Below are 12,823 nucleotides of genomic sequence, written 5' to 3'. Positions count from 1 at the left end.
CATTAGAGAAAAAAAATAGAGAAGCTTAATAAACTGTGCTCGCCACTCAGGCATTGTTATCCTATTAATGTGCATTAACAGCAAAGTAGCTACCTGTGTTTCATTGTGGCTAAAAGAAAAACAGTTAAGTGTAGTGAACTCTGTGCTTGCCGATATCCATGTTTTCCTTGAAAGGAATAATGGTGAGGAGAGCACATCCGGCCTTGCAGGCCACTGTAAATAAGGCCTTTGGCTTTAACTCTGAGATAGATTGAAAGCCTTTGGGATTTTGAGCAGAGGAATGACATGATCTTGTTTAACGAGATCATTCTGGCGGCTATGTTGCCACTAGATCATAGAGAAGCAAAGATGAAAGAAGGGCAATCAATTAGGACGGTATTGAACTAATCCAAGTAAGAAGGCAGATGTCTTGGATAAGGGTAGTCGCAGTGAGGGCAGCAGGAAAAATAGTGGGAATGGACAGAATTTACTAACGGATTAGAAATAGAAACGTTCAGACTCTCTTTGTGTGTGCATGAGTGTATATACACAGATATGTATCTATTTTCTTTTTCAAAATGGAATCATATAATAGGTATGTTCTGACTCATCAATAAACATGAACATTTTGCTATGCTAATAAATCTCTACATTATATTCAGAACTGCATTGATTTTCATAGATTTGCATAGATTTACTGTAATTGGTTCGGCTATCTGTTTGATATTTGAGTTCTTTCTAATTTGTTTTTTTGCCCTTCAACATCATTACACTTGTGATTATTTTAGCTTAACCATTAGAAAAGGAATTGCTAGACCATAGGGTAAGCACTTTATGACAGTGTTTGATAAACACTGTCAAGATTCTAAAAAGGTTGTGCTAATAATTTATGTTCTCACTAATACTATATAGTCAACTAAATTTACATGTTAATTTCAATAGTTAATTCTGGTGTACACATGGTTGTGGGAAACTATGGATTTAGTGGTCTAATGAGAGGAAGAACAACAAATTACCTCTTCAAAGAGGTAATCAACCCTAATCTTTATCTAAGTTTCTTTGAGTCCTGTAGGCTTTTGGGAGTAGTCCAAGTTTACAAAAGACTTTTTGCTTCATGTAGTTTTGGAGACTAAGGCCAATTCTAGACTCATTCAACTTTACAGCAGACTTCTTCAACCTCAGTGGGCTTTGTTTATTTAATAGTAATTGGAAAGGTTTTCTAAATAATACAAAATACTATGTGTTGTAGGAAAAGTCATGACACATTTTTCAATAGAAAAATTTCCCGCCGACCCAATACATGTTAAGAATCTGAATTTAAAACCTTCATATGAAGATTGTGAGTTGTTTTTTTTTTTTTTTTAAATTTCTTTAGCAAGGCTTCAGGCACTTATTCCTTCCAACAACTGCTCTTTTTCCATTTCCATTTCTTCTAGAAAATAGATGAAAGGGGCCAGCAAGTGACGTGGTGGTTGGGGAGCTAGACTCCCATGTGACCTGGACCTAGCAGCTTGCTTTCTCACCTCCCCTCATTCTCTCTGGCGAATTAAAATAATAATAATAAATAAAATAAGTAATTATCAAAAAAAAAAAAAGAAAATTGATTTTAGCCTTGATTTCTTTTTCTCCTTTTTCAAAGATACAGAGACATTCATTCCTTTTTTTTTTTTTTTTTTTTCTGTCAGAGGGCATGTGACAGAGAGAGGGAGGGAAGAAAGTACCCCTCCCATGGGGAATGGTCATACCACAATCCTTTCTTCTCCATTTTTCCCTCCTTTTGGGGTGCATGCACATGTACCTGGTATGTTTCTTAGGCTGCCAGGTCTGGAACTCAAACCTCACGGACGGCCATGTGGCATCCAGCTGCCTTGACCACCAGGCTGCAGAGCCAGCCCAAGGTAGGCATTCTTAACTGGGTCTTGTGTTGTGATTCTCCTGCCCCAGACTCCCAATTAGCTGAGATTATAGAAGCACATGACCATGTCCTGCATGTTTAGGATGGCCAGGAACCAAACCTAGGCTTTCCCGCCTCCCAAGCAGTGGTGCTACCTGTACACAACTGAGGCTGGGAGAGCCCTGAATCTCAGAAAAAGACATAATTTCACATCTGAAGAAAAGAAATAGCTGCAATTCGTAACGCACAGCCTATCTTTGAGCTTGATCTCAGCCTCAGTTACTAGCGAGCTGCCAGAAACATTCTTTCATTTAAATTGGTTTTTCTTACACTGTTATTTGACAGTTGTGCTACAGGAAGGGTACTCAACACCGGAGATGTCAAAAAGCTTGTATTTCCTAAGAGTTCCTGGGAGAGATATTCTAAAAGGCAAGCCAGCACTTTGCCCTTGTATTAAGGTCATGTTCTACTTTAGGAACAGAATTTTTTTGAAACTTATGCTACTATTTTATACCCAAATTACCTATGCTTGTGTGATAGACCCCCAACCTTTATCTTAAGAGATCTAGAAAAAAAATCTGCTTGCTTTTCATTTCATTTTGTATGGTTTCATTCTACTCTACATGCTCAACAATAGCCCAAACTACAGCTTGTACAGAGATGCAACTTATGCATACTAGCTGTAATTAAAGAAACTGGACATTTGTTTAGCCTATGCTAATTTTAAGGAACCCTCTATTCATGTGACTAGATTTGGCATTCACTCAAAAACCATTTGTTTTTCAATTTAGTGACCAAATAGAAAACTTTAGCTATTATAATTAATTTCTAGCTTTCATCATGTACATATAAATACAGAATAACTGTTACTTTAAACTAATTTTAAATATTAGGCAGGATGCTGGGGCCAGCAGGTGGTGTGGTGGTTAAGGGAGCTAAACTACTACATGGTTGATCGCAATTTGAGTCCTGGACTTGGTGGCTTGCGTTCTCCCTTTCTCTCTCTCTCTCTATCCCTCTCTGGTCAAATTAAAAATAAATAAATAAAGTTAAATAGAATAATTCTTAAAAATAAATAAATAAATAAAATAGGGCTAGCCATTTGAAGCAATACAAAATTCTGGTAAAAATTCTTAGATCCTATTTAGCCACAAATATATATATATATATACACACACACATATACGGAGTATATGCATATATACGGAGTACCTACTAAGTGCCAAATATGGTATGGATAGCTTATCTAGAACAAGCACTTATTAGGCACACCATTAACTATAACCACTATTTCTTGCCTTGATTCCCTTTGTGCACCCTTCAAATTCCCTAACACAATAAATAAACATTTCTAAAAGTTGTTTCAGGAGCAGGCAAGCGACACATGATGAAGCCTAAGCATAACTAAACACCATTAAGTTGTGAGTGTTAAGGAGCTGTACAGTTATATAGATGGATCGATACAGTCAATTCCAGTCCAGCTTCTAAGAAGTAAAAAAGTGTGAATGGGGGGGAGGCTGACAAAGGATAAACAAAGGTCTTTAAATTTTACATCATCAATTTTTGAGGGCTAAATTCCTAAACAGTCATCTCAACCATCAACAAACAAAAACAGGTCAGAGCCAGAGGAAGATAGGACAGTTGAAAAAGTTGTAGGGACTTGGATCTGGGTGAATTCTATAATTTGCTCTAGGATAAAGAAGGGGAGACTGCAGCAGAGAGGTATGCCGAAGTCCACTGGATGTTGCAACCAGGGTATAGAGATGGGTGGGTGGCTGCGTATCTAGAAGGGACTCAGAAAAGACACACCTTAAATATTTTTTTGCTCAAATATTTTTAGAAAGATTATTACTAGTGGGATACAGTGTTAGATATTTTGGGGAGACAAAGTCATGCATATATACAAAGTTCATGTGAAGATATTATTAAGTGATTCTCATTTATAGTAAAAACACACTTAATTCAATTTCTCCACTGCTTCACTAAGGTCTAAAGAGAGAATCAACATCAGAAGACACTGAATTATGCCCAGTGTCTATTTCATTATGTCTATTCCCAAACTGAAAAGCCCTAGGCACTAAACATGTCTTAGCAATTTTTACCTTTCATTTTCCTGGAGGCTTTTCAAAGATTAATAAGAAATAATAAGGAAAATGCTAAATAACCAAATTTTAAAAAACATTTTCTTTGTTATTATTATTTTCTAATTTGACCAAAGAGAGAAAGAGAAAGGGAAAGTGAGAAAGGAAGCCACCAGGTCTGGGACTTTAACTGCAATCAGCCATGTGGGAGCCTTAACCACCACACCACCTGCCAGTCTCAATAACCGACTACTATAAATATTCTAGTATCACATCCCATCTCTTCATCTGGTTATCTATAATTATTTTCATGTTACTAGCCCACAGGATTAGAACACATATGAAAATAAGGAACACAAAATAAATATTTCATAATCATCAATGGCCAAGATTCACATTCTAAGATGTATTTATATTACCTGGTGAATCTTAGCATTGATAAGAATGCTACAGATCAATAAATAAATATAGCAATCCAGATAAATTCTGACAACTATTCTTTATATTTAAGTATGGAGAAAAATCTCTGACTTACAACATTTAAGACCATCAGCTAATACTGCAGTTGGTTAGTACAGAGAAGTAAGCCATTAGTAACCACCTCGTGTATTCAGACTCAATTCTTATTAGCCTAATTTAAGCATTAGTAGGTCTTAGGAAACTATTTCATAATGACTATGAACAGTTTCTTCATCTTCCCTCAAGTAAATCTGAATTAATTTTGTTAATGAGTAGTTATCTAGTAAATACTGAATATGCTCATGCTAAAAAGTCAAGCTACTCCATCAAAGCTGATCAGAGATATAGGGTATAAAGCATTAGAATTTGTGGATTAGGAGTAACAAGGGATATAAATTTTGAGATAAGAAACCAAGCTTGTTTTAGAAATAGGTTAACTGAAAAAACACATTTCTTTTACTCCACTGGCACATGCTACAGATTGAAGACATCAATAACTATGTAGACTATTCTAAATTTAGAATAACAATAGCAAAACTGAATCTTATGTTTGCTAAACTTTTTTTGGGGGAAAATAAAAAAAAAATTTTATATTCTTGTTACCTTGCCACAATACTTTAAATACAAAAGATAAGCTAGGAGCAAATATCATTCCAAATATGTAATGAACGTCATTATAAATTTGTGGTTATTGTCACGCAAGTTACATTCTAAATATGAAAATATACAATAAGCAAGATAAAGAAATAAGTTATAAAGGATGTTAAACAGTAATCAACACCAAGGAGAAAAACCAAAGCGAGAAAGCTGAGGAAGTGTGCACGTATAAAAGTGTGCATGAGATGGGATAAAAGGGTGTAGATGTTTGAACTAGCCAAGGAAAGTCCATTACCCAAATTGCATACAGAAAAGGGTGAGAAATTCATGCCACTGTTTACTGTAAGCTGCAAAATACCTCTGCCAAATTGGTTATTACTCTGGATGTGTGTCCAAGAACTCTTGTTCAGAAATATCAACCTTTTAAAAGGTTCAAACAAGAACAATTAACTCTATTTAGTGGGGGAAATTTTATTGTATAACATGCTTTCTTTTTGTGTTTTAAAAAATTTGATAGACAGCTCATATACTTGCAAGAGAGAGGAACAATAGGTAAGAAAGCAACCCCCATGGGGACTGGTCACTCAGCAATCCCTTCTCTACTTCTCCCTCCTTTCAGGATTTTGGGCGTGCATATGCACATGCCTGGCATGTTTTTCAAGCTGCCAGTACAGGACTTGAATAGCATAGCTGGCCATCGAGCTGCTTTAATTACCATGTCATGGGCTGGCCCAGAAAAGCATTTTTCTTAATTTTATTTCTAAGAGAGGTAATTATAAGCTGGAAAAGAAAACACACAATTTACTATATATATTTTTGAATTTTATTTTAGACAATCTAGTGGAGTTCATAAGGTACTTCTAAGTTTCAATCCACTAGGGCAGAGTAGAATTGTATTCCCTCTTGCAGGACGACTTGGGAATCATTTACTGTATGTAGACTGTAATGATCCCTGGTAATCCACAAGGAAGGAAATCGAATAAGTGACTCATTTCCTGACATCCTAGCAGCAACTTGAACAAGGGAAAGAACTGATCTCAGTGTAATTTCTGTGGCATATTTTCCCCTATGACTTGCTAGATAAAGCAGATAATGCAGGGTGCAACATTCAAACTGCAAGAATGCTTGAACTGCCCACTCTCTACAGCAGAGACCATGACCAACCTTTCCATAGCTCGGCCTTCAAGAAAGAAGAGACATGGAAGTAAGTTATGGCTTATCATGGCTGAAAATGTGACTACAGCAATAAAACAAGCGATAGGAGCCCAACTGTGGGGTCAGCCTGGGTTCAAATTCCAAACTATCTATTCACTGTGGCAGTAGGTGCAAGTTCTTTTATCCTCTGTATGCCTCAAATTTTTCATATGCAAAATGAAGATAATTATGTTATAAACACTGTAGGATTGGTATTAGGAACATATGTCATTGGAGTTCCCTAAGGAGAAGGGAGAGCACAGAAGTACAGTATTTGAAGAAATAATGACAAGTTTTTCCAAATTTGGTGGAAAACATAAAAGGCTCAACAAAGCCCAAGACAAGAAACATGAAGAAACTACATTAAGGAGCATAATAGTAATTTTTTTAAGAGAGATTTTTGCTATGGGGTGCATGTGCTTGCCAGACAGACAGAGACAGAGACACGGAAAGCAAGAAATCACCCCCCAGGGGGATGGTCATACTGCAATCCCTTCTCCTTCGTTGTCCTCTCGGGATCTTGGGCAAGCACACACACATGCCCACCATGAGTTTTAAGTTGCCAGGTCTGGGTCTCCAACCATAGCGGACTACATGAGAGTCCAGCGACGTAATCATTACACCATCTGCTGTTCCCAACAACAATTTTTTAAAAGCCTGCCCAAAACATGAATGGACAGTAAGGCAGGAAAAAAGCACAATGCTCCCTCTGTGAAGCTGACCCACATAGGAAGGTTCCGGGTTCATATTCAGAGGCCTCCCATGCATGTGCCCATGACCTGAGACTGGCTAAGGCTGGGATGGATCATGGCATCAAGATTGTGTGGGTGCTCTTTCTCACTCTCTCTCTCTCTCTTACTAATGGAAGAAATAAATGTATTTTTTAAAAAATCTGTGCTACCCCCCTAGTTCAGTGGTTAAATGCAGTGCATTGGAAGTTAGATCCCATGTGACCAGCTGCAATTTGAATCCCAGCTCAGGTGACTTAAAAATCATGCCTGGCATGTGTGCATCTGTGCCCCAAATTGCCAAGAGTTGGAGAAATGGAGGAAAAGGGACTGTGGCATGACAACATCCCAACAGGGAATGCTTAGTTTCGCTCGCTCTGTCTCCTTCTCTCTCTTTCTCACTGGCAAGCACACACGCCTGCTGGCAATAAAAATGAAAATCTGCGGGAACCAGCAGTTAGCGTAATGGCTATGTCGCTGGACTCCCATGTAGTTGAATGCGGTTCACATCCCGGACCCGGTGGCTTAAAACTCACGCCGGGCACGTGTGCGTGCGTGCCCAAGATCCCGAGAGGAGAATGGAGGAGAAGGGACTGCGGCGTGACCATCCCCCCTGGGGGGTGATTTCTTGCTTTCTGTCTCTATGTCTCTCTCTGTCTGTCTGGCGAGCGCACGCACCCTATAGCGAAAAAAAACTCTCCAAAAAAAAAGAAAATCTGCCCCAAAAATACATGAGTGGCTCTCAACCAGGAATGATCCCTAATCACTCCCATCCCTTAGGAAAATTTAGCCATGTCTGGAGATTGTGGTTGTCATAACTGGGGAGGGGAGAGGCGGTACTATTGGCATCTAGTGGGTAAAGTCAGGAATTCTGTCAATCATCCTACAATGCATAGGGCAGCCCTCACAACAAGGAATTATTCAGTGCCAAATAGCAACAGTGCTAAGGCTGAGTAACATTAAAGATACATAAGAAATCAAGCGCTTAAAGCCAGTGACAGGCCCAGCCATTGTGATGCAGCAGTAACTAACCCAAGTGCCCTACAAGGTTAGAAGTTATTTAGGCAGTGGTGGGTTTGGATCCCCAGGTGGGCTTGAAAACACAATGGGATTTAATACACAGGTGTCCATGATCCTCAAGACCTGGAAGGCTAGGGAAAGGGATTTGGCATAAGACCCTGTGAGAAGGTGCTTTTCTCTTTCTCTCACATGTGCATTAAACAAAGACAAAATAAAGATAAAAGGGATTTTTTTTTCTTTACAGAGCACATAGTGAATTTTTATTACTGAATTAATAAATACTTATCAATACAATCAGTAAGTTACAGGGATTGAAAAAATTTAATGAAAATGGCCCTTAAGAAACAACACAATAATTAAAGCCTCTCTTCTTGAAGACTTCTTATTGTTAATTGGTTTGCTTAGACATCAATTTCTATAAATTGGTTTTTACCGTCAGAATCAACGAGATATGGAGACTCTAGAAATAGACGTAGCAGAGTTACCATAGTGAATTAAGTGGAACCAGCAGATAGTGTAGTGGTTACGTCACTGGACTCCCACGTAGTTGACCCTGGTTCAAGTTTTGGACGTGGTGGCTTAAAATTCACGCAAGGCATATCTGTATGTGTGCCCAAAATCCCGAGAGGAGAATGGAGAAGGGATGGTGAATCCCATGTGTACATGCTTGCCCAAGATCCCAATCATCCCCCCACCTTGGGGGGATGATTTTTCACTTTCTATCTCTCTGTCTCTCTTTGTCTCTCTGGCAAAGGCACGTTCCCTATGCCAAACTTGTCTCTCTTAAAAAAAAAAAAACAACATATTGAATAAAGTAATGTGATAATCCCTAATCAATAAATAATCATGATAATTACCTTTAAGGAAAAATTTTCACCACAATGGCTACATATTACTTTGAAATTATTTAAGAGAATTAAATAATTTGTTAAGTAAAAATTACTGTCTTCATTTATGATTGAGTCATTATGTCTTCCAAATTAATCTCTTTTAAAATAAATACCACAAACAATGATTTATCACTATATTGCTTTGTCCATGACAAATGACTGCAACTGCTCAACAAGTCCAATTTAATGGCTATCGTGTTTGCGGTTTTATAGTGAGAAGTTCTAGTCACTCAAATACGGAGTTTTTTTAATTACGCCAGACAGCATGTGCACTCACTGCAATAGAGAAAAGCAAGAAGCATCCCCTATGGGGAATGGTCACACCGTAATCCCTTCTCCATTTCGCCCTACTTTTAGGATACTGGGCACACATGCACATGTGCCTGGTGTGTTTCTTAAGCCACCAGGTCCAGGACCTGTGAGTGGACCGTGTAGGATCCAGACCCTTACAGGCTGGCTCCCTTACATTTGGATTTTTACCAAATCACTCGGTTAAGCTACGGCATTGACAACCTAAAAATTTGTAGCAACTCAAATTGCACCCATTTTATGATGGATTAAAACTAAATCATTTTGAAGGACATCATCTAGCCAACCAGTTGGGGATGGGAGGAGTACAAATCTGAATGATCTCAAAGTAGAAACTGCCATACAGCAACTGGTCCCCATAGCCCACACATATGTACACATCCAAGACATGTGTTTGATCTCTCCTTAAACAACAACAACAATTCATTGTTTGCTTAAGCCTTGGATAAAAACCAATATTTTTAACATAACTTGGAAGGAACCTGACCACAATTCTAATCTCAAGAGAAAATCTTAAAATCATAGTATATTTTCTTCATTCCTGACAAACAGTAAGCTGCAAGTAACCATAAACACTTCTTTTAAAAAATATATTATTACTATTATTGTTATTTTTTAATTTCCTGTAGAATATGTGTGCTCACCAGAGAGAGAGAGAGACAAAGTGAGAAAGCAAACCACCAGGTCTGGGACTCGAACCACAGTCAGCCACGTGGGAGTCCAGGGCCCCAACCACCATATATTTGCTGGTCCCATAAACACTTCCTTTTGAATCACTCACCACATACAAACTAAAGGCAGAACACCAAAAAGTAAAGGTTCTGGGACCAGTAGAGCTATCTGAAGAGGTTTCTAGAACTCAAGAATCAATGTCATTTTTTTGCTTTCAAATGGGTGACTTAAGGGAGCTGCACATGTAGGATCCAGTTGCCTTAACCATCAAGCCACACAGCCAGCCCCAGTTTTATTCTTTAGTAGGGAAAATGATAGCGCAAAATGTGCTTTATGGGACAAATAGTAACATTAATGAAGCCTACAGGAGTAGGCCATACATGATTCATCCTGTAAAAATACAGACCTGACAGAGGTAGATATAACTTCACTTTTTTTTTAACTTTAGCTTAATAGTTTAGTTTCTCTTTATCTTCATCTTTTTATTTTTAATTTTTGTCAAAAGGTGTGTGTACTCACCAGAGAAAGAGAGAGAGAGAGAAAGAGAGAGAGAAAACACCCCATCTCTCATGGGAATCGATCATGCCATAATCCCTTCTCCTTCATTTTTTCCCTTCTTTCAGATTCTGGGCATGCACATACATGCATCCTGTGTGTTTTTCAAGCTTCCAGGATCGGTACTCAAGCCTGCAGTCAGCTTTGTGAGATCCGGATGCCTTAACCACCATACTACTCGCTAGCCCTATCTCCTTTTTATTTTTTTTAAGTAGTTCTACATACAAGTTATAGACAATCCAAAACAAATCCAAATTTATGTAACTTATAATCATTAATCCACCATGTCTTATTTTTCCCTCCAACCAACTTAACCCCTTTTACAGCCCTATGTGCTCCCTCCGAACAAATAAAATGAACAGTTTATACTTACTGGAAAGAACCGTTGTAAGGAAAATGTAGTCTGAAAAAGATATAAGCCCACATTCTCCAAGGGTGTAAAATATACTGCCTTCATCAGCAAATTTCTCTCGTTCCTGGGAAATTTTCTATTAAATGCATGGGTCCCACCAAAAGATAAAAAGAAGATACAACTGAATTAGAACATAAACATTAAGAGATGAATCATCATTTACCTGACAGTTATATGCTATTTAACATATGCATTTCTCTGATGGCCATTCAAAAATCAATGGATCCTTTACAGTTTTCAAGATGAAAATTCCAAAACCAAAGTTGATGATTTTTATTTCAACACTGGTTTAATATGAACATTAGAAAATGATTTCGATTTTGTAACCCCCGCCATATAGACCAGCCCACTTCAAAACTGTTTTTCTTAGTTTTAAAAACAACCTATCTTCTTCTACAGAGGTATATATAATATAATTAAAAATAAAAAACCCACCAAAAACTAAAAAGGAAATTAGTTCTAATTGCCCAAGAAAAACTACACTGCTAGTAATCAGCGATGAAGAGCCAAGCAACTAGTCAGCCCTCCATATCTACATAAAGAACCCATGGATGTGGAGAACTGACCATACTACTAGGCTGTTTTATGTAAGGATTGGCATATCTGCAGATGTGGGGTTCCATTGGGTCCTGGAAACAACCCCCTATAGATAATGAGGACCAATTGTATTTCCATGGCCCATACACATGCTCAGAAGATTAACTTCTGAAATAATAATTTAAATTTTTATCTTATGTCTCAAGACTCTTAGTGTAGAATACAGAATAAACAGCATCACTGAATGTAATGCCAAACCAAACATACACACCAAGTTCTAGACACAATGAATTTAATCATGTTTACCTTAGCAGAAGTTCCTAAATTTCACCTATTTAATGAAATGGTTTCTTTGAACTTAGCTCTTACTCTAAATACATATTTATTTACTTTAATCTATAAATTTCACAAAGAGAGTTCATTCTCAGCTTCAGTAATGGCCTGTCTGGCAAGTGGTCTCTTTGTGGGTATATAAGCAAACCTAACCTGTTTTCTAAATTCCTAGCCCAAGCATAAACTTAGTGCTGACACTGAAGATATTTTCAAAAGCTGAAAAGGATCCACAGATGAGCTGGACTTGGAACTAATTTCCATAAGTTGACCAACCAAGATATTTGAGGAATTACTCTGAATACTGAAAAAAGAAACAGGTTTAAAAACTCAAACCAACAAAGCGCAATCAAAGTAATAAGGTCATGCAAGCACAAAGTAAGAGGCAGCACTGCAGGCATAACTTCTGGAAGAAAAGTAAACCAACAAGCACCACCACACCAGCATCCAGGTACACCACTATCCTATGGTTACCTCTGTCTAGTGGAGATCCCATCATACACCACAAAGGAAAGAAAACGGGTTAACCAAATTGAAAACGCAAGTACCAAGTGAATCGTCATGAAGTCGGGATGCATAATCCTCTTAATAATTAAAAAGGGCTTCTATTGGATATTTGACTGTTTATAAGAAATAGTAATCATGGACAGGTAAAATCCATAACTGAATACCAACAAAACAGTACTAGGTTTGGATGATGGTAGCTTCTACTTAACAAAGAGCTTCTCTGACTTCATTTGTGGCTTATAGAAGGCAAGGTACTGCATGACAGTGTTGAGAGATTACTTCTCTGAGTTGACAACAAAAAGAGCACCTAGTCCAATATGCTGTAATTGAGGCTAGATCCCCACCTAATTGATCGTCTATCAAGAAATGTAAATTTGAGACAAAAAAGGTATTGGACTAGAAATAGAGCAGCAAAGCCTTTCTCCAGGAAGATAATATGTAAAATTTTCAAATAACAAAATCAAATATTTACTTTTTTATATATTATCCAAGATACTGTGAAAGTAAATTATTCAAATAGGAACTACTCAAAATGAGAACAGGCCCCAAAGGCATATCATTACTAGTCAGAACAATGAATGTGCATAGAAGAGGAGTACTTAATAATAATTATATAATAATGTTATGGGAAGATGGTTATAAGCAAGTGAAATAAATAA

General features: G+C 37.6%; 1 protein-coding gene across 2 annotated transcripts in view; it reads right to left on the bottom strand.

Annotated features, from left to right (window-relative positions):
* The window catches only part of MICU1 (mitochondrial calcium uptake 1), a 288,729-nt gene that overhangs the window by 160,430 nt on the left and 115,476 nt on the right, over positions 1-12,823 (bottom strand). Inside the window, exons 6-7 of one of the 2 annotated variants that reach the window (XM_006170082.3) lie at positions 12,132-12,137; positions 10,752-10,866 (exon numbers count right to left, since the gene is read on the bottom strand). In XM_006170082.3, the coding sequence (XP_006170144.1) occupies positions 10,752-10,866; positions 12,132-12,137 (121 nt within the window). The remainder of the gene's footprint in view (positions 1-10,751; positions 10,867-12,131; positions 12,138-12,823) is intronic. The other variant, XM_006170083.3, reaches the window with a different exon arrangement.

Source organism: Tupaia chinensis, unplaced genomic scaffold (assembly GCF_000334495.1).
Source record: "Tupaia chinensis unplaced genomic scaffold, TupChi_1.0 Scaffold148012_1, whole genome shotgun sequence".
Classification (NCBI taxonomy): domain Eukaryota; kingdom Metazoa; phylum Chordata; class Mammalia; order Scandentia; family Tupaiidae; genus Tupaia; species Tupaia belangeri.
Note: the sequence above shows the minus strand (reverse complement) of the source record. Positions and strands in the feature narration are given on the sequence as shown.